Source organism: Monodelphis domestica, chromosome 2 (genome assembly GCF_027887165.1).
Source record: "Monodelphis domestica isolate mMonDom1 chromosome 2, mMonDom1.pri, whole genome shotgun sequence".
In the NCBI taxonomy this organism is placed as follows: domain Eukaryota; kingdom Metazoa; phylum Chordata; class Mammalia; order Didelphimorphia; family Didelphidae; genus Monodelphis; species Monodelphis domestica.
The window spans coordinates 322,842,735-322,860,573 of record NC_077228.1 but is presented as its reverse complement, the minus strand read 5'-3'; the positions used below and the strand labels follow the sequence as shown (position 1 = coordinate 322,860,573).

Sequence of the window (17,839 nt, the reverse complement as noted above, 5' to 3'; positions counted from 1 at the left end):
TGTACCTTCCATGCCTTTATGTTACTCATCTCAAAGCAGTTTCTAAAATTGAGAGAATTAATTTAAAAAAAACCCTAGTTTTGGCTAATATGTCATTTGGGGTGAAAAAAGAAAGTTGATCTTAACAAAACATGACCAGATTTCTTCACCTAGATATTGGAATATGATCAGGAATGTGATTTTCTCATCATCATTTATGAATCATGAAGGAAATAGAACATATTGGTCTACCCTCCCCATTAGTTATCCACCAATTAGAGATGCCTTAAGGAGAGAGTAATGAACTTCCAAAATTATATTTAATGACTCAAGATACTGAATGTATGTGTCTTTGATCAGTAAGAGAGATAACTGGACATTTAATTAATAGGTTATTCCTAGCCTGATCAACAAATTGCTTATCCAGAACCTAGACTCTCAAAACTTTAATCATCATGCAATGTTGTTTGGTATGTCAGTATACCTACTAAAATACTAAAAACAGAGAAAACCTTTAAGAAGAAGAATTATATAAATACACTGAGACACACAAATGAAGAAATAGAATGACACGGTAGTTAGAGAGTTGGTCTCTGAGCCAAGAAGACTTGTGTTTTTACAGGGAATTTGGGAGAAAATAAAATATTATTTTTAAAAATGTGTTCAAGCCCCACTTCTTATACATACTGGTCATTTGACCCTGGTCAAGTTATTTAATTTCTCAGTGATCCAGACACTAAATTAAATTGCAAAACTATTCAAGCCTTCTTTGGTTTAGGGAGTTTCCTCACTGGCAGTTCCCTACACCAAAATTTTATTGGTCTGCATCAAAGACCCAAATAAAACAAATCGTGTATGCATAGACATGCGCGTTCACATATGTGTATATAAAAGAATACTTTTAATTTACTGTGATAAATTAGTCATATTGACTATTGTCTACATAGCTTAGAATAATTTTCACCCAAATGTTAATTGAGGTCTCACTCCATTGCTTACTATGCTCCAGGTCTGAATCCCCTACAACAAAGTAATCCCTCATGTACTTCCCACTACACTCTTCATCAGCTCATTACAAACCTCTGAACAGCTATCATTGTTTCAGAGGAATTCTACTCTGCTGCCTTTCTGTTCACTAAAGGAGTTTCCCCCATTGTTTCATATGCAATTTATTTCTTCTTCACATGCAGTGGAAGAACCAGGGGTGTTTTCAGAGGAAAATGGGCATATCCATGGGTAAAGTACACATCAATTATTTACTTTAGTCCATAGTATTATAGATCCAGAAATAAAGTAAATAATTGATGTGTGTATCATCAAATACTTGTTACATGCATGACCAGAATTATTATGAAGCTTGTTCTGTCACATTCTACTTTCTCTGATCTTTATTCCTCAGTTTTTCCTGGACTTTGTGATTTTCCTTACATATTCCATTATCATTCCATTACATTTCCATTACATATTCCTATTTCATATCTTCTTACCCCATGCATAAATTAACTTGTTAACTATCTTGATATTCTAGATTTGCCTACTATGTGAGTGATGTGAATGTGAAAGTCTATTTTCCTGGGACTCAGAGTGATTTGAAGAGTCAGATTTTCTTTAGGACCCAAAATAACTTGAAGAAACTGTCTTTGAAAATTACAGCCTGGCTGGACAGCCACCAGCTCACCCTATCAGTCAGTTCTCACAGTATCTCTCTGAGAACCAAAGTCAGTGTGCTTTCTCTGGTTCCAGACAATCTCTCTCTGATTGAGTTTTTTACTTGACCTCAACTATGGGAGCTCTGCTCCTAACACTCAGTGGCTCATTGTATTGCTAAAACTTTGAAACCGAATCACTTCATACTCTCATCTTGTCATCTTATACTATAAATATGTACCAGAGATGTCTTTTTCCCCTTTGCACCTGGGAATTCATCATTCCATTACTGGGAACTCTCTGTTCACTAAGAACTATAAAAGTAGCCACCAGTCTATAAGTTGAGTGTTTGTTTGTTTTTTTTGGTACTGGAGCAATTTTCTCCCATGTGTATTATGTCTTTGCTTAATAAAGATTATCTTGATTTTGAGGCATCAAATCTTTCAATTTCCTCTTGGTTTAGGAAAAATGTAATGGAGGTGCCTAGGATTCTCAGCACTCCAAGGTGTTTGCTTCCCCTTGAGGGAAAGAGAGACCTAAATTCCATAGAGTTGGTGCCTCAGGTTATACCCATAATCCATAGTATTGATCCTAACCATTATTGTTGTTAATATATTGTTAAAGGATTTTAGGCAGTCAATTAACAGATATTTATTAATCACTTAAGTGTCTCACAGATACTTTACTAAGCATTAGGGATATAAATAAGATGAAAAACATGACCCTTGCCTTCAAATTTCCCAAAACAATCCATGTGATATCCAGGTGTTTGCTTCATAACATTACAAAACTCTCAATATTTCCTTTTAAAAATTAACTATCACCCATCTTTATATCACAGTCATTTAACAGATACTACCAGATTCAACTTCACCTTGTGAGAGAGAAAATAATTTATCAAAAATATCCTACACAATGTCTGTATCTGACAAGATGGGCAGACTCAATGTCCTGAGTTCAAATTTGGCTTTAGACACTTACTAGCTGTGTGATCCTTGACAAAAAAAGTCACTCAAACCTTCAGTTCACTCATTTTAAAGTGAGCAGGAGATGGGAATGGCAAACTACTCCAGTGTCTTTATTAAGAAAACTCCAAAAGGGGTCATGAAGAGTCAGACAGGACTGAATAGGAACATCTGACAACATATACATGGGGCTGGTAGATTGTTCAAGGTATTCCCCACCTCTCTGCTCAAGAAAAACACTCTCATTATTTAAAGAAAACATTTAACCTAAATTTGGAACTATAGTCTGATGGTGTCATTTCATCATATTGCTTTATCAAGGATTTATAATTTTGGTTATGTAGATATTTACAATGAAGAATTTTACGTGTCAACCATTCTTGTTACTTAAGGGGGACAATTTAAAAATTATGTTGAATATAAGCACCATATTCAAGTGATTAAATCCACATTCATTTTTCACCCATTTATGCTGGTCTTCTAGTATCCCCATATTATGATTAAGTGTGTATCATGATGACTACTGCTGAATATAGCCATGCCCTTGAGATGGAGAAAAGGATGCCTATTAAAAGAAACCTTTGGAGAGAAGCCTTCCTGTCAGTTTCAAGACTGACTCAGATGTAAATACAACATCTAGGCAGAGTGAGAGGGCAGGAGATTTGACATGCATTTTTCATATCATCATTCTCAACTCTTCTTATATGTCACCTTTTTTCTGTTAGAAAAAAAATATCACTCAATTTAGCCAAAGATCAATAAGTGAATGAATAAACATTTATGAAGCACACACTATATTAAGGAAGTGGGCTAGTTTTTGATAAGGTATAAAGAAAAGTATGATATCGTCTCACCCTCAGTAGTTGGTTTTTCGCTGAGGAGAGAGAAATAAAATACACAAATAATTATGCTACAAGGTGAAATGGTCTATACTCTCTTCAAAACTGAAATTAATAATGCTGTTCTGTCATTTTTATTGTTTGAATCTTCCTGACTTCATTTGTAATTCTCTTGGGAAAGATATCAGAGTAGTGTGCCATTTCTTTTACAAATAAGAAACTGAGACAAATGGGGTTGTGACTTGTCCAGAGTCACATAATTAGTAAATACCTGAGGCCAAACTTGAACTCAAGAAGGTGAGTCTTCTTGACTCCAGGTCCAGCATTCTATCCATTCTGCCACCTAATTTTGCTCCAATAATTAATAATAGCTAATAATAATTATGACAATATCTAATATTCATATATAGTTTGGGGGTATACAAAGCATCTTACAAATATTATTTTATTTAATCCTCACAACACTGTGAAATAAGATACCATCATTAATAATCCCCAATTTAAAGATGGAAAAAAGTGAGTCAGATAGATTAAGTGACTTGTCCACACTCACAACGTTAAGGAAGCATTTGAGGTCACATATAAGCTCATATCTTCCTGATTTGAGATCCAGTATTCCATTGTGTCTAAAAAATGCCTTTGTTTTGCTTTAAAAATGGTTTGTTTTGATACTAGCAAAAAGACTCCAGCAAGTGATTAGAAGGGTCATCCACCATGATCAAGTAGGATTTATACCAGGGATGCAGGGCTGGTTCAACATTAGGAAAACTATCCACATAATTGACCACATCAACAAGCAAACCAACAAGAATCACATGATTATCTCAATAGATGCAGAAAAAGCCTTTGATAAAATACAACACCCATTCCTACTAAAAACACTAGAAAGCATAGGAATAGAAGGGTCATTCCTAAAAATAATAAACAGTATATATCTAAAACCATCAGCTAATATCATCTGCAATGGGGATAAACTAAATCCATTCCCATTAAGATCAGGAGTGAAACAAGGATGCCCATTATCACCTCTATTATTTGACATTGTATTAGAAACACTAGCAGTAGCAATTAGAGAAGAAAAAGAAATTGAAGGCATCAAAATAGGCAAGGAGGAGACCAAATTATCACTCTTTGCAGATGACATGATGGTCTACTTAAAGAATCCTAGAAACTCAACCAAAAAGCTAATTGAAATAATCAACAACTTTAGCAAAGTTGCAGGATACAAAATAAACCCACATAAGTCATCAGCATTTCTATATAATTCCAACACAGCTCAGCAGCAAGAACTAGAAAGAGAAATCCCATTCAAAATTACCCAAGACAAAATAAAATACTTAGGAATCTATCTCCCGAGACAAACACAGGATCTATATGAACACAACTACAAAACACTTTCCACACAACTAAAACTAGACTTGAACAATTGGAAGAACATTAACTGCTCATGGGTAGGACGAGCCAATATAATAAAAATGACCATCCTACCCAAACTCATCTATCTATTTAGTGCCATACCCATGGAACTTCCAAAATTTTTTTTTACTGATTTAGAAAAAAACATAACAAAGTTCATTTGGAAGAACAAAAGATCAAGGATATCCAGGGAATTAATGAAAAAAAACACAAAGGAAGGGGGTCTTGCAGTCCCAGATCTCAGACTATATTATAAAGCAGCGGTCATCAAAACAATTTGGTACTGGCTAAGAGACAGAAAGGAGGATCAGTGGAATAGACTGGGGGCAAGCAACCTCAGCAAGACAGTATATGACAAACCCAAAGATCCCAGCTTTTGGGACAAAAATCCACTATTTCATAAAAACTGTTGGGAAAATTGGAGGACAGTGTGGGAAAGATTAGGCTTAGATCAACACCTCACACCCTACACCAAGATAAATTCAAAATGGATGAATGACTTGAACATAAAGAAGGAAACTATAAGAAAATTAGGCGAACACAGAATAGTATACATGTCAGACCTTTGGGAAGGGAAATACTTCAAAACCAAGCAAGAATTAGAAAGAATTACAAAATGCAAAATAAATAATCTGGATTACATCAAATTAAAAAGTTTTTGTACAAACAAAACCAATGTAACCAAAATCAGAAGGGTAGCAACAAATTGGGAAACAATCTTCATAAAAACCTCTGACAAGGGTTTAATTACTAAAATTTATAAAGAACTAAATCAATTGTACAAAAAATCAAGCCATTCTCCAATTGACAAATGGGCAAGGGACATGAACAGGCAATTCTCAGCCAAAGAAATCAAAACTATTAATAAGCACATGAAAAAGTGCTCTACATCTCTTATAATCAGAGAGATGCAAATCAAAACAACTCTGAGGTATCATCTCACACCTAGCAGATTGGCTAACATGACTGCTATGCAAAGTAATGAATGCTGGAGGGGATGTGGCAAAGTGGGGACATTGATTCATTGCTGGTGGAGTTGTGAATTGATCCAACCATTCTGGAGGGCAATTTGGAACTATGTCCAAAGGGCGATAAATGACTGTCTGCCCTTTGATCCAGCCATAGCACTGCTGGGCTTGTACCCCAAAGAGATAATGGACAAAAAGACTTGTACAAAAATATTCATAGCTGCGCTCTTTGTGGTGGCCAAAAATTGGAAAATGAGGGGATGCCCTTCAATTGGGGAATGGCTGAACAAATTGTGGTATATGTTGGTGATGGAATACTATTGTGCTAAAAGGAATAATAAAGTGGAGAAGTTCCATGGAGACTGGAACAACCTCCAGGAAGTAATGCAGAGCGAGAGGAGCAGAACCAGGAAAACATTGTACACAGAGACTGATACATTGTGGTACAATCGAAGGTGATGGACTTCTCCATTAGTATCAATGCAATCCCTGAACAATCTGCAGGGATCTAAAAAAAAAATACTACCCACAAGCAGAGGATAAACTGTGGGAGTAAAAACACCGCTGAAAAGCAACTGCTTGACTACAGGGTTGGAGGAGATAAGACTGAGGAGAGACTCTAAATGAACACTATAATGCAAACTCCAACAACAGGGAAATGGGTTCGAGTCAAGAACACATGTGATAACCAGTGGAATCATGCGTCGGCTATGGGAGAGGGAAAGGGGGGGGGGGGAAGGGGAGGGGAGGAAAAGAAAACAATCTTTGTTTCCAGTGAATAATGTATGAAAACGACCAAATAAAATAATATTAAAATTTAAAAAAAAAAGAAAAAGAAAAAAATGGTTTGTTTTGCTTTATAATTTATCTGTGTACATATTTCATTTCCTCTCAGGCCCATTACTAGGGTAGGACCATGTAAGTGTTGCTATGGGATGCCAATATGAGAAGGCACTTTTTCTTTATGCCAGTATTCTGGTCTACTCTTCCAGAATCTCTTTGGTCTCTGATGACATCTGTAGTGCTTTTACATGGATGGTACTCCCTCACTGGCTTCAATAGATTTGGGTGATTAAATCTAGGGAAGGGTTTGCCTCCTCCCACACACCCCCACCCTCCCCCTGTTGTGCCCTCTCCCCTGCCTACTAAACCCCTTTTGTCTCCCCATTGGTTAAATGGTTGCAGGTGATTAACAATGCCACAAAAGTTCAGATTTGATTGCTACAGGGAAGGCTGCTCCATTTCCAGATGTGACTATATTGTCCTATTCCTGGGCCTGGGCCCCTGCATCTCATTTTTTATGAGGGATATAAAGGGCAAACAATAATATGAATAAGGGTTAGCCTATGTGAGAACCTGAGGTTTTCCTGATCTTTAGATTATCTTGAAGCCCTTTCACCAACCAAAACTGAATTTGCCTTAGGTACAAAAAGTAGAGATCATGTCATATTTGGATTCTATGCTCTATTTAGCTCCTGCTCATCTAGTCCAATGATCTGCATATAGTATTATAGGCACTTAATAATTTTTTTAAATAGTTGAATGAATGCCTAAATGAGTACTTGGTAATTCAGTGCAACTAAGTAATTTTAGAGTCTATTTTATCATAGGAATTCATCAATATTATAATGCTTAATACATAGAAGGCATGTTAGGCTGCAATCATTTCATTTGTAATTTTTAATATGCTAATGTTGCTCAAATATACACATATTCATGATCTATTCTCAAAACTAACAGAGGGAAGCAATAATGTAGACAAAACCAACTCATGAATGATCCCAAATGATTACATATATATATTTATACACACACACACACACACACACACACACACACACATATATATATATATATATGTTGCATGCTCATTTAAAGATGAGTATGTCTGGAGCACTATTTCACAAACACTTTCCACCACAAACTAAAGTCATATTATAAAAAGAAATGGAAAGTATATAATTTATTTATCTTTGTTGTGGCTTAAATAATTGTTGGTTCTAATACTGGTGATTAAAAGCATTATTTGCATTATTTCTTAGATTAATAGAAGCACCATTCCAAAGCTCAGTAGTGTTTTAGAGAGAGAAAGAAAGAAAGAAAGCAAGAAAGAAAGAAAGCAAGCAAGCAAGAAAGAAAGAAAGAAAGAAAGAAAGCAAGAAAGAAAGAAAGAAAAAACTTACACACATTTCTATCAATTTATCACCCAATGGGATACAACAAAGAACAAAAATATAGAAAGGGAAAAAGAAAACAACAGATTTTGACCAATCATATAAATTTCTTTTTGCCCTGACTTAATGATTCTTGTATTTCTTCAAGTGTATAGTGACCTAGACTATAGAACATGATCAAACATAAAATCACTGCATTTCCTGTATAATGATAATAATAATACCCCAAAGACAAATGTTATTCACTTCCAGAAAGAGGTACTCTTTCTGTGATTAAATGAAAAATAAGAGAAAATATATTTTAATCAGCTTTAAATAAAAAAGATAAAATTCTATCATGCCATCGTCAATGTATAATAATGACTGGCAGTAAGAATACAAAGTAATTTTTCTGACTCCTTCTCCCCTTTTAGTTCTATATTATTTCCCAATTTTGTTTCTTTTCTTTTGATATTTGCCTCTTCATTTCTTCTTCTACTACAAAAATACTAATTTATGTCATTATCAGGTCTCAGTATGATAATTTTTGATAACTTGACTTTCCTGCTCCTTATTTTCCTCATATCCACATAGATCAAAACATTATGAAAACCATATTTAATCATGAATATAACAATGGACAGTTAGGTGGCATGTTCGATGGGGTACTGGGCTTGGAAGCAAGAAAGCATCTCCAGGATTCACATTTGGCCTCAGATACTAGCTCTGTGACCCTGGGTAAGTCACTTAATCATATTGGCCTGAATTCCTCATCTGTAAAATAAGCTGAAGAAGGAAATGGCAAATCAATCCAATATCTTTGCCAAGAAATGCCCAAAATAATGTCACAAAGAGTGGGACCCAACTGAAATGACAACAACATAACATGATCACTCCTTGGGTCTCTGACTTTCCCTTTTCATTTAATAAACGTATCATTTTTCACATTCAGAAATCATGTTTCCCCAAATCTCCATGTGTTTCTACCCCATATTTTATGGATTCAGTTAAACATATCATTCCTCTTTTTTAATACACATTATGAGTTTTTTTACATAATTCTATTATATGTATTTTTCATTACTCACCCTATAAGTATTTGTCTTTCTCTCCTTAAAATCACTGCATTTCCTGTATAATGATAATAATAATACCCCAAAGACAAATGTTATTCACTTCCAGAAAGAGGCACTCTTTTGACCTAACAACCTTCAAAAGAAGTCATGGTAAGATTGAGATGTCTGCCCAAGGGCACAGTGAATAGAAGTGAATCAGATGTAAATAATTTTCTGAGATGCCTAATATAGAAGGATTTTGTTTTTGGTTAGATGATAATTGGGTTAAACTGTTAAGGGAATAGAGCATCAGGATAGGGGAGCCTAAAGAGTTTTTCTCTAACCCATTACCCTCTGAAGTGACATGACCCTGGTGAGGAAAGGGAGGCAGAGACAGTCTTTTTTCTCTTTCCTGTCTCCCATAGTCCCTCATCCCCAAGGAAACATCATCCAATGAAATGAAAGTCAACATATTTTTATTGACTATATTAAATTAGACACAGTCTAAATATATGGTAATCAAAAACAAACAGACAAAATCTTGGATTTAAAGCCATAGGGACAAGAATGAAAATGATTGCCACATCTAATACTAATGGTTTTAAAATAGAGATGAAAATGGATTGAGACTCCATTACTTCAGAACTTCCCTGACAAGCAAGAATCAAAAAATCTTTTTACGTCAATGATGATCCTTTAATGCCCCCCTCACCTCCAGAGACTGCTTCAAGCAGATCAATACCAGAAAAGGAACATACACCCAAAGATTCAGCTCAGATGTTCAGGCAAAAAGGAGGGAGCACATGTTAAAGCACAATGTGTCCTAGGAAGCTCCAAGAGAAGCCAAAAATTGAGAAGAATGCTTTCAGAGTAGAATTGTAAATATATATCACCAGGAAAAGAAGGGCAATTCCTAGAACTTGACATTTCCTTCTTAAATACAAGTTTTAAATAACCTTTTTTACTATAATTAGAGAAAAAACTTTTATCTTTTGCCATATTTGCAATATTTCTATTTATTAAGAGAAACCCCTTGCAATTTGGCATTACAGAGCCCCACTTCAGTTGTGAAGTGAAAGATTTAATTTGTCCCATTTTGCATGTGATTGATAGGTCTTACGAATTTACTGAAATTTCACATCTCAAACATTCATAACTTTATAAAATTATGTCTAGCCAACTTTTGCCTTAAATGGTTGTACTTTATATTATTTCATTAATTTCACTTTTGGACAGCAATTAAGAAATGCTTTTTATAACCCAGTTACTTTTTTGTCTCTGTTGTTATTGTTGCTACTTTTTGGAAACTAAAAACTTCTAGTCACATGAGAATCCTGTTGGCTACTAATTCTGAACTTCCTAAGGCTTTGCTCAAGATCAGGGAAATAAGCTATTTTCCTCAGAATTGGAAGCTGTTTCACCAGATACTTGGAGATAATGGCTAAATGGAGGTCGTTAACATGATGAAGATAAATTTCAAGAAAAAAGAATATTCTTATGGGGAAAAATATTTTTCCAGAACACATTTAATTTCATAGCCATTTAGAAATTTTTTCTTAAATTGCCTAAACTTTACTTAAATTTAAATCAATTCTCATCAGAAATTCACTCCATCAACATTCACTGGTTTTTGTATGTATGTACATTTCCTGTTCTACTAATCTCCATATGAAGGTACAAAGGAGGAGTAGGAAAGCCATTTCATATCAGTCAATTCTATTCTCTTCTGACATATAGAATAATGGTAGAAAAGGCAGTCATTATCATATTTGAATATTAACTATGGATTTTATTTTTTTATCCTTATTCCTGTCCTCAAGTTAGCATTTAAAAGGAAAAACTGGCTAAATTTTCTTCATATGTTTCTTTATTTCTCTGTCTGTCTCTGTCTCCCTGTCTCCTGTCTGAAGGCCATCTCTGTCTCTCTATCTCTGTCTGTCTGTCTCTCTTTCTCTCACTCTCTCACTCTCTCTCTCTCCCTCCCATTCTCCCCCCATCTGCCTACATATATATCTATGTTTTTTGTTCTAGACCGTTGATTTTCTTAATGGAGGGAATTTCCGAGGTTGAACACTCTACCTATATGTACTGACAGCTCCTTGGCCATGTGCTTAGGGCACCGTGAGAAGATTTCAATAATTTGGCCAAGGTCACTCACGCAGCCAGTTAGTGTCCAAGATAGGGCTTAAGCCCACTTCCTCCTGATTTCCAACTTCAAAGTTTTGCATATAACATTTTGCTCATAAAAGATAGCAATGGCTGCTGTTCCTGAGTCCTGAAATAGTGCCAGCCTTCTTTAGATGTGTTCTCATCATTCCAAGTCTTTCATTTTGTTTCAGTCTACCTCAATACAAACAGGAAAGAAGTAGAAACTTCACTTGCAAAATATATTTAATGAGCACTGAGGTAATTATTCCAAATTCAATATCAATGATTTTTCACTACAAATGGCTAGTTCTTCTGTGCTATTTTAAAAATGCATATTTTATAATACTGCATATTATATAAATTACCCACTTAAAAATAAAATACATCCATCTACCAATCATACTACAATATAAGCAAAGACCTGGGTAAGAAAGTACATTTTCAGTCAATAAAACCAATGCCATACTCACGGTGAAGGTTGGTGGGACTGGTTTTCAGCATTCCTTGGTGCTTTGCGGGCTGCAGGTTTCGCCATGTCCCTGACAACACACCTGGGGCGCATGATAGACAGCACAATGCACTATTAATGTTCAAAGGCCTAGAACACACCTGGAGATCTGATAAGTCTAACAAACAGGCCACTGGGGAAACACAAAATCTGAGAGAAGAAGCCTGTAAAAGTCCCCTCTATTGATAAGGCTGCAGATCTAGGAAAAAATGCTTTGCATATGGGTACATTCCCCAGGCTTAGACTTACAAGTTCTCCTTCCCTATCTTGGCAAGGCCCAGGCTCCTCTCTGAATCCGATTTTTTCTCTTAGGGGAAATGAAAATGTTCCAGGCAGCTTTCTCCATAGCTGAAATGCAACTATGAGCTGTGGCCAACCCAAGGCCATTAGAAGAAGAAAGATGCATGCTTAAAAATAGGATGGCAGCTTTGATATGCTTCACCAATGGGCAGGCTTTTATCTAGCTTTTTTCCATTTGGGCTAAAACACATACCACCACAGAGGGAGCTTCTTTATGCAAATGGGGAGTTAAGAAGTTTGGACATCTTCCTCCAGTAAAAGCCCCATCCAAGCTAATTCAGGAGGAGTTGGGTAGGAACCTTTCATATCCACAAAATTGGTTTAAAAATAATGATGCTTAGAAGGGAACCCCCCCCACTTCTATATGACCAAAAACAAAAGGATACGATGCTTTGTTTCTTCCATTACCAGTAATGAAATAGTGAAGAACAATATTTCCAATACTTTGGATACAGAGCAAAACAATATGGAAAAAAAGGAATGGAGACTACTCCTCAGTAATAAATAAATTATAAGGATCTTGACAGTATTTGGGTCCATGTGGTAATCAGGCTTTCATGTGGGGCCCCACTAGCAGAATGAGCCAAACTGGTTCCCCACTCTCTACGAACATAATGAATTTGAGAGCAAGGATTTTGGTTTGAGTTTTTTGTTTCTTTGTTTGGTCTTTGACATTTCCAGCCCTTAGCACAGTGCCTGGCACAAACTGGGTGCTTAATAAATTCATGTTGATTGATTATATGTCTGAATTTGTTCCTGAACATAGAGGAGAAAATAAACTTTAACCTATCACTTTATTGGCCCTTGAGAGGATTTTAATTTTAAATGAAAAGTAAACATGTTTGTTTCTTTGTTGTTGTTGTTGTTTTTTTTTTTTACACTAAAGCTCTTAGTTTGGAAGAAGGAAAATACAGTAATAGAATTGAGACAGATTTTTTCTGAATGGAACTTGCCCACAGGACCCCAGGCTCTTAATGGCCATGGTAGATAGTTTTAGGGGGAATGAATGAGTCAGGAATTCTTTCTGGTTGGCTTCACAGAGAGTCTCATCACCAACTTCTTCCTGAAACAAGTCATCTACACACCACTTAGAAGTGGAGCTAAGGTCAGGCAATAATCGACAGCCAGCTTTCCCAGTGGGAAAAGCTGCAGGGCTAAATTCTCCACTTCTGAAACACACACACACACACACACACACACACACACACACACACACACACACACAACTTCACATGATAACAGAGATGCATATATATACAAGCACACGAATACATAGATGACTTCTTCTAAGGTAGATAAACTAAAACATATCTTTTAGTGCACTTTCCTCCTGGGATTTATTTATTCATTTTATCTGAGTATCTACCAATTTGTTTCACCTACCTACTCAATGGATGACCATACGCACCCATTCACCTACCTACTCATCTATTTACCCATTTGTTTTCTCAGTGATTTAATTACTATAGAGAGTTTAAAGTGTCCAAAGTGTATTCATTTATATGTATCCACAGAACATCTGTGAAACATTGTCTTGGTTGCCTGGGGTCATGGAGAATTTCAATAACTTACTCAACATCATATAACCAGTAAAATGTCAGACACAAGTCCTGACTTGGTGTAATGGATACAGGGCCAATTTTTTTTTGTATTTGTGTGAATGTTGTATGTGACCATATATAAATATATATGCCAAAATATATTAGGTGTTAACATTTATATAGAAAGATCTTATGTACTCTATGTGTGTTTCTTCCAATTTCCAATGTAAAAATATTAACAGTGTTAAAATGTTTATATATCATTATATAGGAGGAAGCACATTTTGGCATCATGGATAAAGTGACAGACTTAATGTGTGGAACATCTGTGTTAGAATTCCATATCAGTGAGGGGCAGCTAGGTGATTCAGTGGAATAAGAGCCTAAGGTCTAGAGATGAGGAAGTCCAGGGTTCAAATTTTGCTTTGGAAACTTTTTAACTTAACCCCATTCCCTGGCCCTTTCTGTTCTTCTGGCTTGGAACCAATAACTATGTTGATTCTAAGACAGAAAGTAAGAGATTAAAAAAAATGAATTCCATCTTAGCTACTTATGAGCTATGTGATCCTGGACAAGTTACATTCCCTCTCTATGGCTCAGTTCCCTCATTTGTAAAAATAAGGGAATTAGATTCATCATTAATGTCTCTTCCATTTCTAAACATGTGATTCCAAGATTCTGTGCATGTGAACTTATATATATATATATATATATATATATATATGATTATGTCTGGATGTCAATCCTTTATATGACATTTTCTCTCAGGCTATGTGTATATATATATATATATATATATATATATACACACACACATATATAAATATAAAACATATAAAATACTTTGCCACTTAAAATATATATTATGGATATTTATACATAGACACATATATCATCTATCTACCTTCCTCTGTCTCTCTTTGTCTCTGTCTGTCTCTGTCTCTCTGTCTCTCCGATTGGGAAGACCTAGCTTCAAGTCTCACCTCTGATAACTGTCTGTGACCCTGTCACTTAACTTCTCCATGTTCCCAGGCAGCATTAAATCTATACAATGAATACTAGTTGTTGATCTGCATTTAGGAAAGAAGTTTCCTCATCTGGAATTCAGTATGGCAATAACATAATAAATTCAGTCAAAATATCTATGAATCTACATTACTGATTGCATCAAACTAAAAGCATGTCTTCAGTGAAAGTAGCGATCTGCACCATTAGCCTCAAAAGAAACTGAACACATCTACCTGGTCCTATGACGAGGGCAAAACTAAACAATTAGAACTGACTAAGAACACATTCAGGCAGGACCTTGGTGGAGAGAATTAATGTACTTGATTGAACTTCTGAGTATAGAAATTCTGGTCTGATCTGCACCAGGGGCACAGAGCCCAGTGAGGTAGCATGCACAGTACAAGGAATCTTTTGGGATCCTTCCTCCCCTCTAAAAATAGCACAGCATATTTAATCTTTCTGCAGTACTTTATGAAAATGCCTGAAATATCACAAACTTTGGAGAAATTTTTGAAGGAAGAACTATATCTGTATGAAGCCATATGCTTCCTTCTTCCTTGGTCTCTCCTTCCTTCCTTCTAAATTTATAGATATTTGTAAAGCTTCAATGTGCCAGTTAATTGGCTTTTCCTGAAAGATGTTCTGGTGTGGTTATGCCTCTTCCAGTAACCAGGGAATTCCAACAAAGCAGAAATTATGTGTTTCCAAGTGACACCGTTTGTATCTGAGGACTGGGCCACCTCCTATGAAAGGGTATTCATGTCTGAGTCAAGATTTCCTGATTCAGTACTGTTTCTGTCTTAAATTTCTGTAGATTTAAAAAAAATAAAAAATATTAACTATCAGAATTTCCTTCATTTCTTTCTTCCTCCTCTGCCTTCTTTCTTTCCTCCCTCCTTTCCTTTCTCCTTTCTTTCCTTTCTCCCTCCTTTTCTCTTCTCTTTCCTCTTTCTTCCTTCCCTTCCTCTAACCCTCTCTTTTTCTTATTCCATTTTTCTTCCTTCCTTCCTTCCTTCCTTCCTTTCTTCCCTCCTTCCCTTCTTCCTTTCCTCCTTTATTCCTTCCCTCCTTTCTTCCTTCTTTCCCTCCTTCATTCCTTTTTCCCTTTCCTTCTTTCTTTCCCTCCTTCCTTCCTTCTTTTCCTCCCACCTTCCTTCTTCCTTCCCTCCTTCTTTCCTTCCTTCCCTCTTTCCTTCATTCCTTATCTCTTTCCTTCCTTCACTTTTTCCTTTCTACATCTAATAGTTTCTGAATGGAGAGTTAAAAAATTTCCAATTATCAAATATTGCAATTTTAAAATTAATATCCTATAATGAAACATAACCACCTTCTCAAATATTACATCTTATGCTTGCTAATAGGACTAATCCTGTTTCTTCATCTGTAAACTGGGATTAATAATATTTGTGACTGGAGCAGCCTGGCATAATGATTACAAGGTTGATCTCAGTTATTAAGACCTGCTTTGAAGACTTGACTCTTAGTGGCACCATTTGGGGTGTTCTTGGCCAAGATACTGGAATGGTTTGCCTTTTCCTTCTCCAGCTCATTTTGCAGATGAAGAAACTGAGGAAAACAGGATTGAATGACTTGTCTGGAGTCATAGCTAAGAAGTGTCTAAAGCCAAATTTGCAGTCAGGAGAATGAGTCTCCCTGACTCCAGCACTGTGACAACTAGCAGTCCCACTTCTGGGTCTAACCAGTAATCAGTTTACCCCCAACATTCCTGGAAAGGATGAGTTAATCAATTACCTTATGGCTACCTTTATTAAAATTGTGATGCTTTACTAGTCTAAAACACACCTTCTTGTCAGCAACTATGTGACTGTGGACAAATTATTTTAACCATGTATGCCTCAGGAATTAACAAAACTATTATTTGCTGATTTACTTTAGCAGAAGGAATGGAACTCTCCATACTGATAAAATGTCTGGTGTGTGTGTGTGTGTGTGTGTGTGTGTGTGTGTGTGTGTGTGTGTGTGTGTGTAGTAGGTCTTACTTCAGAGAGGCATTTGTTTATAAATATCTACACTTTGAACTAAAAGGGATCTTGGGAATCATTTAATTTAATCCCTTCTTTTTATATATAAGAAAACTGAAGTATAGAGGTGCATAATGGCTTTGCTAAGATCACACACAGTAAATGGTAGAGCTGACACTTCAACTCAGATCTTTGCTTTCCACTTCCCTAGTGAGAGGCTCAAATAGGATACAGTCAAGGAACTTTACAAATCTTGAAGTGCTATTTCTTGCTGTTTTTTCTTTCTGGACTGGTAATTTTATCAGTATAAAGAGCTCCAGATGAGGCACTCTCCCTAAGAGAATAGATTGTCATCTGCTTTGCATTCTATAGTCAGAGAATTGCTTGGCTATTGAAAGATTGATTAGACTGGCCTAGGGTCACACAATGAATATATATCAAGGAAAAGACTTGAGCCCAAGTCTTTCAGACACCTGGGTTGACCCTCTATCTATTTATCTTGCCACACATCCTATCATGATAAAAAAATGGCATATAATGTATGTAGAGCACTTAGTAAATTTTGAAATTACCATATAAATGTCAGTTCAGATATTAATCATAATCATACCTGTCCCCCTATACAATCTCTGTTGTTTAGTCATTTTTGATCAGATCTGACTCTTCATAACCTCATTTGGGATTTTCTTGGCAAAGATACCTTAGTGCTTTGTCATTTCCTTTTCCAGTTGATTTTATAGAAGAGGAATCTGAGCCAAACAAGGTTAAATGACTTGGCCGGGGTCACAGAGGTTAAATGAGGTCAGATTTCAACTCAGGAAGACTAAGTCTTCCTGACTTTGGGCCAGCACTCTATCCACTGTGCAACCTGGATGCCCCACTTCTAGCTCTAATCAGTAATCAAATCAGCACTACCATTCCTGAAAAGGAGGATTTAGTCGATGGCCCTATGGCTCCCTATAGGATGATCGTGATGCCTTACTAGTCTAAAACACATCTCTTTAGCCACAGTTATTAAAATGTAAGCTTCTTGAGGACAGGGACTGTTTTTCTCCTTATATTTGTCTCCCCCATCATTTAATCAGATACCCAGAATATCATAAGCCTTTAATATTTTTTTCATTCATTATTTTTTGAAATTTGAAGCCCTAAGGGAAAAAAATCATCTATTTCATATAGTTAAGCAGTTCATCAATCACTCAGTTTGGCAGGATCTTTTACCCACAACTATCCTTTCCTGAATGGTTCTAATTTGACTTTCCTTTTAAAAATTATTTTCCCTTTGGTTTATGGCCTTTGTTTATTTTTTCTTTGTCTCCCCATTTAATGA

At 35.9% G+C, this 17,839-nt stretch overlaps 1 protein-coding gene across 30 annotated transcripts in view; it reads right to left on the bottom strand.

The window, feature by feature from the left end:
- The window catches only part of RIMS1 (regulating synaptic membrane exocytosis 1), a 739,353-nt gene that overhangs the window by 567,879 nt on the left and 153,635 nt on the right, over positions 1–17,839 (bottom strand). For 29 of the 30 annotated variants that reach the window (XM_056818483.1, XM_056818457.1, XM_056818459.1 and 26 more), the window contains exon 2: positions 11,641–11,721. The exons of the other annotated variant lie outside the window; for it this stretch is intronic. In XM_056818483.1, coding sequence (XP_056674461.1) covers positions 11,641–11,721 — 81 coding nt within the window. The remainder of the gene's footprint in view (positions 1–11,640; positions 11,722–17,839) is intronic. 30 annotated transcript variants of the gene reach the window in all.